Source organism: Micromys minutus (assembly GCF_963924665.1).
Source record: "Micromys minutus genome assembly, chromosome: 16".
In the NCBI taxonomy this organism is placed as follows: domain Eukaryota; kingdom Metazoa; phylum Chordata; class Mammalia; order Rodentia; family Muridae; genus Micromys; species Micromys minutus.
Window position 1 is genome coordinate 5,156,944 of NC_137985.1, and position 17,104 is coordinate 5,174,047.

Consider the following 17,104-nt stretch of genomic DNA (forward strand, 5'->3'; position numbering starts at 1 on the left):
GAAAAACTGACAAGTCAAGGTCAGCCTGGAACCACATAACAAAACTATTTTAAAAACAAACACAAAACAGGTGTGGCAGTCCACACCTGTAATCCCAACACTACAGAGTAGGGAGAGGCTGCACCAATGCTCCCAATTCAAAACCAGCCTTGTCTACTTAGCGAGCTCATACCATCACAAAACAATCCGAAAGAAAGGGGGTGGGGGAACTAGAAAGATGGCTTAGAGGTTAGAAGCATTTGTTGCTCTTACAGAGAACTAAAGTTCTGTTCCCAGTACCCACACAATAGTTTACAGCCACCAGTTTCAGGGGATCTGAAGCCCTCTTATGATATTGTGGACACCAAGTATACATGCTAGCCATGTGGACTAAATATTCATACAAATACGGATTTTGAAATGAAAGAAAAACAACCTTGTTTCTATGATTGAATTTGTGCTGGTTTATAGTGAATGACTGGCCTAACAGATAAAAAGGGATTTCCAAGATTAACAGGGTTTGGGCCAAGGCTACACGGCAAGATCACCATCTACTCAGCTTCCATTTAAGAAATAAACTGACCCTGCGAGTAGGCAACATTGAGACAGGAGGATCTTGGGTTTCAAAACAGCCTGGGCAATACAATAAAGCTCTGCCTCAAAACTCAAATAAAGGGGTTGGGGTTTAACTCAGTAGAATACTTGCCTAACACCCCCAGCCTGGGTCCCAGATGTAACAGGAAGATCAGAAGTTCAAGGTCATGCTTAGGCTACACAGGGAGTTCAGAGCCAGCCTGGGATAGAGAATAAGAATGGGAGGAGGAGGCTAAGAAATGACAAAATTATTTTTTAAAAGCAGCAGTGGTAACCCTTGCCTGTAATCCTAGTACCTTGGAAATGGAGGCAGGAAGGCAATCAGAAGTTCAAAGCTAGCCTTAGCTACATGATGAGTTCAAGACTAGTCTCTGGGGAAAAAATACATTCATTAAGTAAATATTTCAGTTACCTTGTGTTGTTTGGATGTGAACTGTCCCCACAAGTTCACATATTTGAATGTAGGAAGGTTGTAGTACCTTTGATCTTGAGACCTAATCTGGGAGAGTTGAGGTTCTGGCTCTCTGCTTACTGGTTAGCTGAGGGATGAGTCAGTCACCTCATGCTCCTACTGCCAGGAGAGTAGCCACGCCCTTCCCCACTGTCCAACTGTGAACCCAATGAGAACCTCTTTCAGTCTCACAGCTGCTCCATAGTGCTTTCAGAAAGGTGTGTTAGCATCAAACCCACGACTCTGGAGAATAAGGACAATAATTACACTAGGGCCATAGGTATCAACCAGGATGCCACTGATCAAGATTCTAAAACTAATGAGCAAATCTAGGAGGTTATCTTTTTGCCTTTAGAGAGCTTGTAGCTAAGCCCACAGTGAAAACACCAAAGGTGTTGACATATGGTAGAGGTTCCATGGCCCCGAGTGTAGCGGGTGGTTATCCATCAAGCCCTTAACATGGCCTGTGGCATAAAGACCACAAGCTTATGAACCAAGCAGACCATAGAGCACACGAGTGCAAAGAAAAGCATTTAAAGGCTCAGGAAGAGGGCCTAAAATCTCCGCAGCTTGAGGCAGCAGTAGTAAGATTGCTGTCAGCCTAGACCAATCTGAGATCAACCTGGTCTTGAAAAACCAAGAGATGAGTAGGAAGAAACTGTTACCACATCAAAATGAGCTAACTAAGAAATGTGGTAAAAAGCCACCATGTGGTCTGAAGTAAACGGGGTTACCCTACTGTAGCTGTGTTCGAGAGTCTACGTGGGACTCCACACACCCTCATCCCTGAACCATACAGCCTATCCCCAAGCCCAGGTCTAAGTCTTTTAGAAAATCTCTCGTGACACACCTGTAAAATTCATAGAACTTGTGAGAGTTGGCTCTCTTCTACCATGTTTGACATCTAGGTGCCTTTACCAGGTAAACTGGCTTTACTGGCCCACAAGTTCTAAACTGAAGTCATCAGTACATGCTCCAAAGTGAAGCGCACAGAGGAGCATGAGAGCAAGCTTGTCCTCAAGCACGTGGTCTTAGTTTCCACCCGTAAGATTCAGTAACAAGTTTAACAGGAAAGCTCATGTCCTACCCCAGCAGAATCCAGAGGTACACAACACCCAGCTTCCTCATCTGGAGCCCAGCCAAGCTGCAGGATTTCAGAAACGCAGCTGATAGCAGTCTGAGCATGTGTAGAAGATAACAGAAACACCTGCATTGAACAGCTCTTCACCTCAGTTGTGGGGAATTTTTGTTTCATCTTATAAACACACAAAGTGGTGGATCATGCATTATCATCTGAGGGAGGCAGCGGTGGAGAGATCTCTTGAGTTTGAGACCAGTCTGGTCTATAGAGCAAGTTCCAGGTCAACCAGAGCTACAAAGAGAAACTGTGTCCAAAAAAACCAAAATGAACCCAACCACAAGAACCCGCAGAAGCACTGGGAGGTGCACCTGTCACTCACTACTGCTGATCTTTCCAGCAAGTCCTGGGAATGTCTACTTGGAAGTGCAGAGTAACAACGTTTCACCGCTGCCACACTCACAGTCACACCAGTCAATACTTCATCCTCACAGCTGGCCATTTCTCCCAGAGCATTTTCTGACAATAGCCGAGGTTCTGGGTGGCGTTCATCACCTGGATGGCATTCTCTCACAGAACAAAATGGAAATGAGATCAATTCAATTGACATGGTCAAAGTCAACTGTGATTCCTAAACTTCTAAGATGCTGTCTGAAAATGCCTCAGTGACCACAGTTTAATAAAAGGGGATTGATTGGGTGTGTGGGTGCAACACTAGTCTGAGAAGTAACAATGGTCCATTAAGACCGAACGTAAGCTACTTCCTTGAGTTAGCCATTAAAAAGCACTTGTGGGGTGGAATGGGAGTAAGAATTTGGTTGATAAAACAGTGCTTTTTCAAGCACAAGGACCTGGTTTGATCCCCAGAGCCCACAGAGAGAAAAGAAAGGTAGGTACCCAAGGGTGGGGAAGTTTAGACAGATGAGTGGGTCCCTCAGGCTTCCTAGCCAGCCAGCCAGTCTAATCCACTCAAAACAAAAAGGTGAACAGTTCCCAAAGAATGACCCCTCTGGTCTCTGCACACATATGTGCACCCCAAAAAAAGGAAGCATGTCCACCAGAGAAAGTAAGACACCAGGTATACAACTAATTAAACATGCAGCAGCACCTTTCCTGCCTCTAATATCCATGTACACTGGTGTGTGCACACAGATGCACACGGGCAAGTATTTGTAGTAGTTCACAAAGAGAAGTCACTTAAGAGACCCATTCATTCTTCCCTCATTTTTGAAATAAGCAGCAACTGTATACCAAGCACTGTCTTAGGATTCTGAGGAAGGGAGGGCACCTGTCACCTGTGTCCTCACGGCTGTTACCCAGCAGAAGTTAAATGAGCATGGTGTGGCAGGGTTGTATTTCCAGAACTTGGAAGGCAGAGATAGGAAAATTGCCCAGAGTTTGAGGCTAGGCTGAACCATACAGTGAGCTCAGGCCAGGCAGTTCTGGGGCAGGCCTTTCTGAAAACAAAATCAAACGGAAACCAAGGCCTGCTGCCAAACCCTGACAACCTGAGTTCCATCCCTGGTGCCAAGATAAGAAAAACCCCACCTCCTCCTACAGGTTGTCATGTGACCCAAACACATGGACACTACATAAATGTGACTTAGTAAACATAATAATAAAACCCCTACCAAGTCAAAGCAAAAGTTGAGATGTACATTTGTGTTCCCCAAAGGGGCCCGAGGCTGTGTTCTGTCACTGAGTATAGCCAAGAGCACGGATGAAGCCACTGATCAGTTCTAAAACACTGGTACCCAACCCAGTGTTCACTCCAGTCACGTTACCCAACGCCCCTAGAGAAAAGATGGGTAAGACTTTCACCTAGACAAACGGGCTAGTAGCAGGAAGAATACCTGGTCTTGGCCAGCCTCAGGGATTTGGTGCTGTGAGACCAAGAAGGCCAAGAAAACCGTGGTAAAGAGGACGGTGAGATAGCCCAGAGGTGAAGGCGCATTCACAGTAAACTCAGAAGGAAACCCCAAAGGGGATCAAGACACTCCTCGAACCCCCTCCATCCCCGATTTCTGGAGGGTTCACTTGTAATTGAGGCTAGCTTGTAGAACTTGGTATATAGTTCAGGTTGGCCTCAAACAGTAATCCTTCTGCCTCAGCTTCCTAAATGCTGGGATTACAAGCATATACTACCATGCCTGGCAAAAATAAGATCTTTGAGAGAGACAAAAATCAATTAAGCCATTAAAAGCCAAAGTTGAAGAGGTTGAGATTTGTAAGAAAATCAAAGATTAGGACAGAAGAAATTGTTCAGCAGTTAAGAGCACTGAACACATCCAGAGTAGCCAGAACCATGGTTCAATCCCCAGTACCCACACACACAGGGTAGCTGACAACTGTTTGTAGCTCCAGTTCCAGAAAACATGACAACTTTATACAGACACACATGTAGACACAATGCACATTAAAAAAAAAAAAAGTCAATCCTTAAAAGGAAGAAACCAACATAATCAAACAAAGAAAATCAAAGATCCTGACAGTGCAGGAACACAGGAGGATTCCTCTGGAAACTAGACACTTTCTGGCCTGAAGATGAAGAGTGTTGTAAAATCGGGAGGTGCCTCTCTTACACACGGAGGTGTCCAACCACGGTTTTCACAGGGAGTTTTAACAAGTACAGACCTGGACTCTTCATGATAGGCAACAAAAGCTAGAGTTCCTGAGGGTTGGGGGAAAGTAGCTTTATCTTCTCAGGAAAACTAGAAACTACAGTGAGACAGAATATAGCCTTCAAAATTCCACAACCCAAACCAATGACTAGAAGTTAAGAGTCTCACTCACCGTCTGTGAATCTGTGCAGTTTTCTTGGCAGATTTCTGGACAGTGAGCAAGAGAGTAACCAAATCAAGGGAGGGAATTAGAGTCCAACTAAGTAAGCAGTGTCCAGCAGTGACAGCCCACAACCAGCCCCTAGGACTTTAAAGCCACAAACTGAAGTAACCCAGATTAGGAACAAAGAACTCCTGGGAATCATCCAATGAGGTAGGGAGAAAGCAACAATTCTAAAGAAAATATAAAAGTCGTTTGGAGGCTGGGGGGAAATCACAGCATATCTGCTATAGGAAAACATCAAATAAATAGTCCTAACGATGTTAAAAAATAAATACATAAATAAAATATCTAGCAATTTATTTCAGGAAGGCAAAGGAAGGGGGTAAGGAAAGCTAAGCAGAAGAACAGCATATTTTAGGAAGTTTATAAGGGCCTGCTGACATTGGTCCTATCAGTGAGTGATGTGGCTGCCACCCAACTCTCAACGGAAAAAGCCAGGTGTGGAGCTGGCAAGGGGCTAGAGTCCTGGAGTTCCAGTCATCAAGAAACAGAGCCTGCCTTGAGGATGCTGACACACACAGCCACACCCGCCCCATCAAATCAACCCTAGGTTTACAAGAGGGGAAAACACCTAAAAAGCTCCAAGTATTCACCTTTCGAGAATGCAAACCAAAGGAGGGCTGCTGCTTTTTCAGCTGACAGAAAAGGACTGAGGTCCTTCAAATCAAATTCTGAACTATTGGTTTATAAATAAAACTACAGGAAACAAGCTTCTTCAAAGTACTGCCATCAGTAGGCCCAGGTCCTCACTCACTCCTTTTCTCCACTCTGACTCTTCCCAAGATGTGTCACCTGTTACTAACAGCAATACACTTTGGTTTTACCACAAGGTCTGCCTATCTAGCTTCCCACGTGGTAAAGGAAGAGAACCAATTCCTGAATGGTCTGACCTCTATATACACCACAAGAATATATGTGTACACAGACACACACACAGACACACAACTGTGAAATCAGTTCCATGAAGGAGAAAGGCAAGTGAGGGGCAGTGTCATGAATGCAAAACGACTACAATTTGTTTTTCTTTACAAAAGCCCATCTCCTTTCGCCTGCTCTTTGACAGCTGCCTGGGCTATCTGTCCTCATCAAAGGCAGCTCCATAGGAGCCTGGAGAAGTGGAGTCTGTCAAAACAACACTCCAAACTGTGCATGTGACAAACACTGGTAATCAGTGATAGGAGGGTTAGCTAGAGTTCAAGGTCATCATGGATGCTTAGAGGGTAAAGGAGGCTACCCTGGGGTACTCACAAGGACTTAACAGTACAAGCACACAGCACCGCTTCCCAAATAAATATACTGGATCACACAACTCAGAGCCTAAAACAAAGAAAAACCAGAGCTAACCTCTACCCCAGAGCCTTAAGGTAGACTACATGATAGAACAGGGTCTAATTTACATTCTTTCTCTAACTACAATTAAAAATATTTCTTTGTATTACTAAAGGGAACTGACTTCGGGGTTTCACAAAGGTTTTGTTTAATATTGTTTTAACAACTACAGCTAGTGTGGTGGTCCATACCTTTAATCCCAGTATTCGAGAGGCAGAGACAGAGTGATAGATCTCTGAGTTTGAAGCCAGCCTGTTCTACAGAGTGAATTCCAGGACAGCCAGAGCTACATAGTGAGACTCTATCTTACACAACCACACACATACACACACACAAAATAAAACAAACTGTTCAACTAATGAATCACCACCACTCCTGAAGCAGGTATAGTTTGTGTTGGTATGCAGCTAAGCTAAAATATTGAGTAACTCCCAAAACATCTGAGAAAAATAACCCTTTGAAATGATGAGATGATGGGGGCTGGAGAGATGGCTCAGTGGTTAGGAGCACTGGCTGCTCTTCCAGAGGCCCTGAGTTCAATTCCCAGCAACCATATGGTCGCTCACAACCATCTGTAATGGGATCTGATGCCCTCTTCTGGTGTCTGAGGACAGCTACAGTGTACATATGTACTCATATACACAAATAAATCTTTAAAAAAGAAAAAAATGATGAAATGAGATACTCTAGTTAATAATGTTTACATACTTAAAAAAAAGCCATTCAAAACCACAATCCATTTAATGTATCCTCTTTCTATCTCATATATAAAATATAATATATAACACACACACACACACACACACACACACACACACACACACACACACACACACACACACACACGGGATCTCCATGCAGCCTGGCCCCAAACTCAGACATTATTCACCTGTTTCTGCTAGGTACACTACCATAGACGGTTCCTATCTTTTTTTCCAAATTGACCATTACTCTGTATTCATGACAAATGAGAGGCAGTGAGGGACACAATCCAGGGCACATGTGGAAATCAGACAAACATGGGGAGATGCTTCTCCTCCTACCGTAGGATCTAGGGATGGAAGCCAGATCATTCACTAGATTGAGGAACATGGGTTTTATCCGCCAAACCACCTCACTGGCTTTATCTGTGGCCTCACCACTCTGCGCCCAGAAGGCTGCAGAACCCAAGGGCCTTTATGCTTGCTGTATCAGAAGTACATTCCTATCCCCAAAATACTTAAACTTCCAACAAAACACAGCCCAAAGAACTCTGAATATCAAAGACTAAAAACACTAGAACTAGCTGTATTCATCAGAAAATGACAAGTAAACACACACATATGTTTTAAACATTATTAAAACAATGTATATCTACAAATGTACTAAATCACTGGATCATACCTGGCACATCAAATTCTGTCACCTACATGGTACACAGTTTACACTAAGTTCTTTGTACTTGGCAATGGTTACAAGGTATCAGATTCAATAAAATAAACTGAAAAGTAGAAGTACCCCTCCTAACCACAGATATTATAGAATCTAATTCAGGAAGTTATTCAGCAGCTTATAAAAGAAATAGGAAGTTGTTGACCAACTACTTGAAGAACTATTTCCTGCAGGAAAACCTGTACAAGAGCTGAGCTATAAAGAGAATTGATTCTTTTAAAATAAAAACTCAAGGTACTGTGGTGAAATTAGTTTCAAACAGTAAGTCAGTAAATTCAGCAGCAAAGAAGTAACATCTACAAAGACTGAGCCTTTTAAGCACAGCATAATGTCCAGAGTCTGGGTTCCTGTCGGAATAAAGGTGCCTGTAGACCCACCCCTACCATTTGCTAATATAAAGTCCAAGTCTGAAGATCTCACTACCCTAGGGCGAGCTCTAACAGCAATTGCAGCAATTAGACGGCTGGCCTTGAAACTGGAGGATGGGCCAACTAACTTCCCAGCGCATTCATCTACAGTCACAAGGCAACACTTCTCCCATACCCTCAAGTCACATCATCTTGCCAGCTTGGACCTTTGGGGTTGGAATTATTCCTGCCAGTATAAATCTCAAAAATGACATACTTTATAACATAAAAGTTAGTTCCAATAAGTATCTAAAAAATGAATGAAAGGGTTAGTTTTCATGGCTGGAGTGATTTAGTTCAGAGGTGATTTAGACCTTTATCCCACAGCTGGCTAGGCATCCTTTTGAAAATGTCATTACAACTACTGCACACACATGAGTGTGAATATGGACACAACACAGCTCTGAATATGGAATGTCTGAGGACAATATGCAGGAGTCAGTTCCTTTCATCACATGGAACCTTCCAAGAACCTCAAACAAAAGCCAAGTGAAGAGAACAATCCTAAAAACTAAGATAGCTACATGGCACCAAAACCTGATACGGCTTCTAACCAGTCAGTGAAGATGTTAATGTCATGCATCAGTTTGGTGCCCAACAGCTCCTTATGGCAAACTACACATTGTAAGGAAAAGATGTCGGGGCACCAATGAAAGGAAGAGTCACTGAAAGGAAAAGTCACAGGGCACCACTGCTGTGAAAAGATGACGATCTGAGTCACAGCACCAATGTTAGGGGAAGGATGAAGAGAGTGGGGGCATATGGCCCATGGAGGTGCGGTGAGGCCTGGGGGCAAGGGAGATGCCTCTGGGTGGTCCATGTTGGGAATCCCTTCCCCCTGAGGGACCAGCCACACAAGGGTATAGTAGAATAGAGTTTATTCAGGTCATGGGAGAGTTAAGAGAGTGGTGGAGGCAGAGAGAGAGAGAGAAAGAGAGAGAGAGAGAGAAGTAGAGGAGTAGAGGCTGGCCACGAGCACGTGGGGGGGGGGGGAAGGGAAGAGGAGGGGTAGCGGTGGAAGAGCAAGGCTGCCAGAGCACAAGAGCAAGAGAGAGAGGAGGGGTCAAGCAGCTCCTTTTATAGTGTCAGGTCACTGGGCCGAGCATACCTGGCCACTGCTGGGTAATTGAGGGGTGGGGTATACCTGGCTGTTGCTAGGTAACTGAGGGGTGGGGTCTACAGAATCCCAACACACACACACACCAGTGAAACCAACCAGGAGAGAAAAGGTTCTGTTTCACATCTCTTCTCCGAACTGCAGATTGTTCATAAAGCAGTTTATTCTTCAGAAACTACCAAAAACTAGACTTCATCGTCTACTCGAGGCTTCCACATGATCTTTATCGGACCCAGTGACTCAGCTCACCTGCTGTAAGGTCATCCCTCAGGCCAAAGCCACCTACTTCAGAGCACAGTGTGAAAAGCCTCTACAGAACTAAGGCCCATTTATCACAGAAACAGCTCTGCCTTCCACTGGCAACCTCGGAAACATGTTTCTTCATTTCCAGCTAGTGTTTGTTTCCTAAGGAAAGCTCTCCGGTCTCTGACCTAGTTTACCTTCTTTCCAGCCCCCTGGGAAGGAGTGGGGAGATGGAGCCAGTACACAAACCCTTCCTTGAAGCAATTACTTTTTATGGAAAAAATCATTCAGTTTTTAAAAGCAAGAAATCTATAATGAGGTTTATTTCAGCTCCAAAAAAGGACCACTCACTCAAATAATGAAAATGCAGATGTCACCAAACAAGCAATTTTAAGAAAACACAAAAGAGTAAAAACAGCATAAATGATGCTCTTTAACCTTGTGCTCACAGCCGCAGCCGCAACTGAAGGCTGCAGGCTATTGAGCTGTTAAAGTCTCCCCAGGTCAGCATGGGACACAGCAGGGAGGCGCTCAGCAAGTCTAAGCCTTTCTTTTCTCCCTAACAACCAGGTTTGTTTCCCCTCCCTTCCCCTTCAGCACAAGTCTCTCACAGCCAGCCCCTCTTCCAAGTCATTTACTTTGGACTGCTACTTAAAGGAGGACTGATCTGGCTCCTGTGGATGAGTTTGCCAGGCTTGTTAGTACTTTCCAGTCTCAGGCCCTTTATTGTTCTCCTTGAAACCTGACCCTTTGAAAAGAGTACCAGGATTTCGGAAAAAGTTTGTTTTGTTTTGTTTTTTTAAAAGACAAAGTTACAGGGGGGGAAATGGCAACAAAACAAAAAAAAAAAACCCAGGGTGGTGGGGTCCCTTTCCAAGTTCCAGATCAAATTCCTTCCAGTGTCCTTCTGAAGTATCTATCGCAAGTCTGACTCCTTACATTACAAAGTAGTAAGTAAAATGGAGCACCCTGTAGAAGCCTTTAAGCCCAGCACTGGGGGGAGGGGGGTGCAGAGACAGGACTATCTGAGTTGGAGACTACCCTGATCTACAGAGCAAGTTCCAGCACAGCCAGGGCTGCACAAAGAAACCTGCCTAGAAAACCACAATAAACACAAAGTAGCAACCCATTCAAGACAATCAACTGAAAATAAGAGATTCAGGCAGGGGCTGGAGGGAGGGGTGTCAAACACAAAACAATGTTGTCACTGGTGTCCTAAGATCTAATGAAACCCATCACATTTCCGGTGGATTGTCAGACAAATCTGAATCAAAATGAGCAGTTCTCTTCACTATCTCAACCCAGTTACCCAAGGCAAAGAACAATACAGCAATCTGCAGCCTGAGACAGTTTGTACACTCTTAATTCAAATAAGCTCGAGAAAATTAGTTTTCCTTCCAATGCCAAAATTACAGGGGATAAAATTTCATTTTATCTTTTTCAGATGAATGTAATTTTACCATTTTGTTGAGGAGAGAAAGGATGGGTGGGAGGCGACGTGGCAAAGCAGTGGCAGTGCTTACATCTTCCCAGAGCACATGCTGCTTGTGAAAACAAAGTTGTGCCACCGCATGATTGGAGGCCAAACCTCACAACTAATGTTTTCTTCACATTTTGAGGGGAAAATTTGTTAAATGACATCAAAATACTGCTAAACTATTTGTTTTCTCACAAATGAGTACTGTAAAGCCATCTCTTCCCAGGTCCTACACTTCCTTCCCTACCATTCATTTATTCTGAAAGAATGCACAATATCCTGGCTTGAAGACCACGACCCCCCACTCACACACACTTGCACAGACACAGACCACAGACATGGGGTGGGATACAACAAAGATAATATAACACATATCTATGCCAGGTTTAGTATTTAAAAAGTCATATTTTCTCATGGCATTTTTTTCTGTTTTGTGCCAGGCTAATTAACAAATCTGGTAGGTAAACTCAAAATGAGATCCCATTTGGCCACAAAAGTTTGCAAAAAGGCTCTGAACCATAAATAAATAAGGCTTTCAAGATATGACCAACCCAAAAGAGGATGCCTGTGTGAGTATGTGTGCGTACAGATAGGAAGGTGGATAGATAGAAAGAGAATGAGCAAGCTAGGGGTGCAGCTCGATGGTAAAGTATGCTGATTTACCATTTATAGGCTGACTTCCATCTTTAGCAACAGCAAAGTAAGAAATAACTGAAAAAGACAGTACATGAATAAAGTCATTCCTACATTGCACCTCCCAGAACTATGTTCACTTACTTTAAGAAGTACCTCTGACCAGAAGATGTCTTGGCCATCTCCCAGCCTGCTGGCAGTGGTACATCATCAGGGATCTCAAAGGAAGACTGTCGCAGATGCTGAGCTGCAGGGGTAGTGGCTGGGCCAGAGACAACACCGCTGGCCGTGAGTGTCCCAGGAGAGACTCCCAGCTGCAGGGAAGCTGGAGAAGAGTGAGCTCGCACGTGCTGTGGAGTCAGGGCCCCAGCAGTGCCTGCATCAGTGCTGGCCTGTGAGGAAGCAAATGAAAATTGACACATTAGAGACAGTAGCACTTACCCCTAACTTCCAATGTCATGGCAACTGAATAGCTAAGTATCAAATCCAAACTTAATGTTCAGTTTCTGACAGGTGTCCAAGTGACCACTTTTTAAAAAAAGATTTATTTATTTTATGTATGGTACTACATTGTCACTATCTTCAGACACACCAGAAGAGGGCATTAGATCCCCTTAGAGATGGCTATGAAGCACCAAGTGGTTGCTGGGAATTGAACTCTGGACCTCTGGAAAAGCAGTCAGTGCTCTTAACACTGAGCCATCTCTCTAGCCCCAAATTTTAAGTTGCCAAAATTTAATATGCATTATAAATGTTACTTTACTGATGAACAGCTCATCTGAATGAATGTCAACCTCCTAGAGTATGAAAACAAGTACTATGTATAACAGCCTTATTTAGTGGTAGAGAATGATGCTTACCCCAACCAAAATAAAGTAAATCAGTACTTTTTCCAAGCAATGTGGTTGCTTTTCCAGGTTCTAGAAAACCTGGGGATGACTGTGCACTTTTTCTGTTTTAAATATCCAATGCTCCCTCATCTGTCACCTTTTTTGACTGTGAACAAATGTGATCAATAAGTCAACTATTATAAATTATTCAAGGTTTAATGAATTCAAAGATTCAGAACTGTACCACTGCTAAATAAAAGCTCCCCAAAGGGAATAGGCTAACCCTTTTTGTGCCTAGAGGGTAAAAACTTTACCAATTCAGCTATAATTTGTAGATTCACACACATATAACAGGGGGAGGGAGAAAGGAAAAATCTGTAAAGACCCCAATGATTTGAATTTGGGTCCAACCAGACCAGTGTTAGGCAGGTATCAGGAGTGAACTGGTTTGTAAATTAGCCTTTCCAAGCCAGAGGAGGACATAGGGATATAAAAATTCTCAGGCAGGGACCTACATATGATCATTTACAAACTCAGATACACACTATCCATAATCTAATTCTTCTATTGGAATCAGGGTTTATCAAAACGGTTGTTTTTTTAAGTTCATGTTGATAAGGAAATTGAAAGACCCTGCAGTCATTTAAAGCCACCATTTTTTAGTTTCCAGATAAATTTTAGGAAATGATTAGCACACAAAAAAGGTAAATTTCTTGACACACAGCTCTTTTTAAACGCTAGAGAAGGTAAAAGTACCTACGAACGGCCCAGTGGAAGCCAGTATTACAAGTACACTTTCTCGGGTTCATTCCTTCTGACTTCTAAGAGCTACAAAATGGAGCGTTCAATCTGTGTATTCCTTCATAGTTTCCCCAGCCGTTTCTCGACTGCATGCCAACATACATTTAGTTCAGTGAGTACAGAACCCCACTGGTGTGGAGAGGCAATCAAAATAGTATCTAGGTCTACAGTTGTTACAAAATAAGAGTTTATTTAGGCTAGCAGCTAAATAACTTTTCCTTCCTCCTTAAGTAGGTTTTCTGTAGGGAGGTTAATGAAGATTTTCGAAGCTCCAAAAACCCTATTCTACAGCAGGCCTGACTAGGAGAGGGGCTGGACTGGGGAGGGCAACTCTTCCTTCCACTCAAATTACAGCCCGAGTGGGCTAACAACATGGCAGTGTTTGGGAAACCAATTAAGTTTTGGGCAAAGTTCCTATGCTGGTTTAGCCTAAAGCAAGTTTAAAAAAAAAATTAAGTAATTAAAAGAAGGGAGGGTGGTGGACGGAGGACACTAAAGAAATCTACCAGGACCTATCGGAATGTTAATACTTGGAAACAGTTTCACTTCTGTGTTGGATCCAGTTGGGAAAATAACCAGGCGTCGTGGATGTGGATAAGCAGCCATGTTCACATCCGCAGTCAGTTAAAAAGCAATGGCGAGCCTGGAATTAGTCATTGCTTCCCAAACATTACCTTTAATCACAGTTGAGCCAGGCAGAACTCGGCCTATGAGTCAACCTGCAACGCGCTATCAAAGGCCGGCGCAGAAACCTCTGCACCGTGAGCGCAACTCCTGCGCAACACACAGACGTGGCTCATTTAAAAGCTTTCGGGCCCAACAGTAAATAATAGGTTACGTTTAGGAAAGGGACACGTGAGCCCACCGAGTGTGAGAGGATTCCGCCCGCGAGAGTTCCAGGGCACTGCGGAGGCGAGCAGGGGGCAAGGGAGCTCGGCCAATTCTCAGGATCGCCCGGGCTGGGGAGCCCGGACCCTGCACCCCGACCGCGCCTGGGCCGCAAGAGCAGAAAAGCTTTCGGGAGCGGGAGGGGGAGGGGACAGGGAGAAGGAACCAGAAACTCAATGGGCCGGCTCAACCCCCACCCCTCACCGACTCGGGAAAACAAGAGGGTAGTAATCGCGGCTCCACGGGAGAGTCCCATGGCGCGGGAAGGGGAGACCCGGTACCCCCGGGCTGGGGTCCCGCCCGAGACGCCGGCCTCCCTCCCCCTCCCCCCCGTCGGAGCGAAGGTGCGGAGCGGAGGCGCGCGCATTGTGCAGCGCCCCGCGGCCGCCAACTCCGCGAAAACAACCCCAGCCCCGCACCCCCACGCGGCCCCGGGGCCCCGCGGTGCCCTTACCTGTCGCGAGTGGGACTTGGGCTCAGGCGGCTTGAAGAAGGAGTCGGGCAGCTTGCGAAGCCGCATGGGCACGGTCTGCGGCACGTTGGCCGTCTTGGGGTTCATGACGGCGTTGAAGAGCGCCTCCAGGTCGGTTTCCGAGTCCCCGCGGACATGCACGACCTGGTGGCCGGCCGGGGGTGCGGGCGGGGCCGCGGGGGTCCCGGCCGGAGACACGGACGACGGCGCGGGGCCTTGCGGGGCCGGCTGGGGCGGCGGCTGTTGCGCGGGCTCCATGGCTGCGGCCTCGTTCGACGCTCGGGGCGCTGCGCTCAGGTTCGGGAGGCTGCGTCCCGCGCCCGCATCGCCCTGCACTCCTTGCCCGAGGCCGCCTCCCCTGCCCTCCGCGAGCTCCTTCCTTCCTCCCTTTCTGTGCCCCGGCCGCGGCGGCGTCCCAACAGAGACAGAAACTTTGGCTCCAGACGCCCAAACTAAAAGTTCCGAGGAGCGCCCGCCCGCGCGCCTCGCGGGCTCCGCCTCCTCGTCGCTCTTCCTTCCTCTGCGCGCCCGCCCGCACGGAATCCGCGGCCGCGGCCCCCGGGGAAACTTTCCCTGCGCGTTGCTACATTCCTGCAGACTCCCGGGCACACGTGACCCGGAGGCGACCGCGCTGCGTGCGCACCCACCGGCCGGCCCCGAGCGGCGCGTCCGCGGGCACGGACCCTGCGGGACCCGCGCGCAACGCCAGGGCCGGCAGAAGTCCGGAGAGTCGGCTGGGTAGGCTGGCTGCAAAGGCGACGCTGTCCACCCGCACTGATTTAATCCGGTCCGCGTTTTAACATCGATTCCTTTTACCACCGAGTTTGAAGAAGAAACAACAGAACACTTGAGGGCGGGTGCAAATGATTACAAAGTGAAGCTTGGAGACCAGGAGTTGCACTCAGAGACTCAGAGTACCTCACAAAACGAAACGTTTACGGTTTTAAGTTTTGTTTTAAACAGGCTTAACTCTGTAACCAAGGATAGCCTCCAACTCCGAACAGTCTTTGTGCTCACGACAGCTAGGACTCCAAGCCAGGGCCTCTACTAGCCGTTTTTGTAGGTTCATGGTTCTCTCTCGTTCTCTGTCTCTGTCTCTGTCTCTCTGTCTGTCTGTCTGTCTGTCTGTCTCTCTCTCTCTCTCTCTCTCTCTCTCTCTCTCTCTCTCTCTCTCTCTGTCTGTCTCTCTCTCTCTCTCTCTCTCTCTCTCTCTGTCTCTCTGTCTCTCTCCTTTCCTTGCTTCCTAATTATATTATGTATCAGTGAGAGCACACTTGCAGTTTGTGGGATCTGTTTTCTTCCTTGTGGGTCGCAGAAATCGAACTCCGGAGCCATCTCACGTGACTACCCTGTTTTATTATTTTTGCAGCATGTTCTTAGGTAGTACAGGCTGTCCTCCAACTTACTACATTACTGAGGCAGACTTTAAATGTCTGCCCCCACTACCTCAACCTATAAAGGGCTCATATTACAAATGTGGTCCAACTTGCTCAGCAAACCATTTTTTTAAAAGTGAAAATCAAGTCAATTTTTTAACACCAAAACTTGACATTTCACTGGCAATTTCAACTCTGAAGTCACTGTTTAACTTGAAGAAGCATGTTGGTTTTTCCTCTTGTACTTGGTACAAGGGTAGACAATGGGAAAGAGAATAAGAAATGAACCTTAATGGAGGTCAACCTAGCCCCCGATTCTCTGTGTCAGTCTTCAATCAGGAGCCTATCTGGAATCAAACAATAATAAATATCTGTTCCTTTTTCTTTTTTTAATTTTTAAAAAAGTTTTATTTATTTTTATGAATACACTGTAGCTGTCTTCATGCACACCAGAAGAGGGCATCAGATCCCATCACAGATGGTTGTGAACCACCATGTGGTTGCTGGAAATTGAACTCGGGACCTCTGGAAGAGCAGCCAGTGCTCTTAACCACTGAGCCATCTCTCCAGCCCCTGTTCTTGTTTCATAAACTAGTTATTTTGTATTGGGTGTTTTGCCTAAGTATGTCTTTGTCTTGGTCCCACAGAGGCCTAAAGAGGGTGTTAGATTCCGTGGGACTGGAGTACAGCTGATTGTGAGCAGCCACGTGATTGCAGGGATTCGAACCTGGGTCCTTTTAGGAACAAGTACTTTTCGTGTTAGCCATCTCTTCAACTCCTTGTTGAAGTCAGGCTACCAAAAAAAAGTAGTTTTATTGAGATATAACTCACATAACTATAGCTTTCCACTTAAGTGGTTTGGTGCTTTTTGAGTGTATTCCCAGAGTTGTGCAACACTGATTTTAAACACACAAATTTCTTCTCCAGAAATCTGGTTCCTTGTTTTAATGATTTTTGTCTGCAGTGTGAGTGAAACTGGTATAAATAGGATTAAGCACAGAAAGGACCCTCCAGCAAAAAGATAATCTCTTTCTCTAGTCAAGACATGCCCGAAAGAATTCTGAGCAGCAATCTCTTGCTTTGTGTGGTAAAGCTGGGTGGGCTAGCTTCAGACAGTAAGATTTGAATTAACTATTTAAGAGCCCCAGTTTCCT

General features: G+C 45.5%; 1 protein-coding gene across 2 annotated transcripts in view; it reads right to left on the bottom strand.

Moving 5' to 3' along the window:
• The window catches only part of YAP1 (Yes1 associated transcriptional regulator), a 69,773-nt gene extending 54,603 nt beyond the window's left edge, over positions 1-15,170 (bottom strand). For both annotated transcript variants that reach the window (XM_080929742.1, XM_080929741.1), the window contains exons 1-2: positions 14,557-15,170; positions 11,728-11,975 (exon numbers count right to left, since the gene is read on the bottom strand). In XM_080929742.1, the coding sequence (XP_080785868.1) occupies positions 11,728-11,975; positions 14,557-14,832 (524 nt within the window). In that variant the 5' untranslated portion in view covers positions 14,833-15,170. The remainder of the gene's footprint in view (positions 1-11,727; positions 11,976-14,556) is intronic.
• Between the last annotated feature and the right edge of the window lie 1,934 nt (positions 15,171-17,104).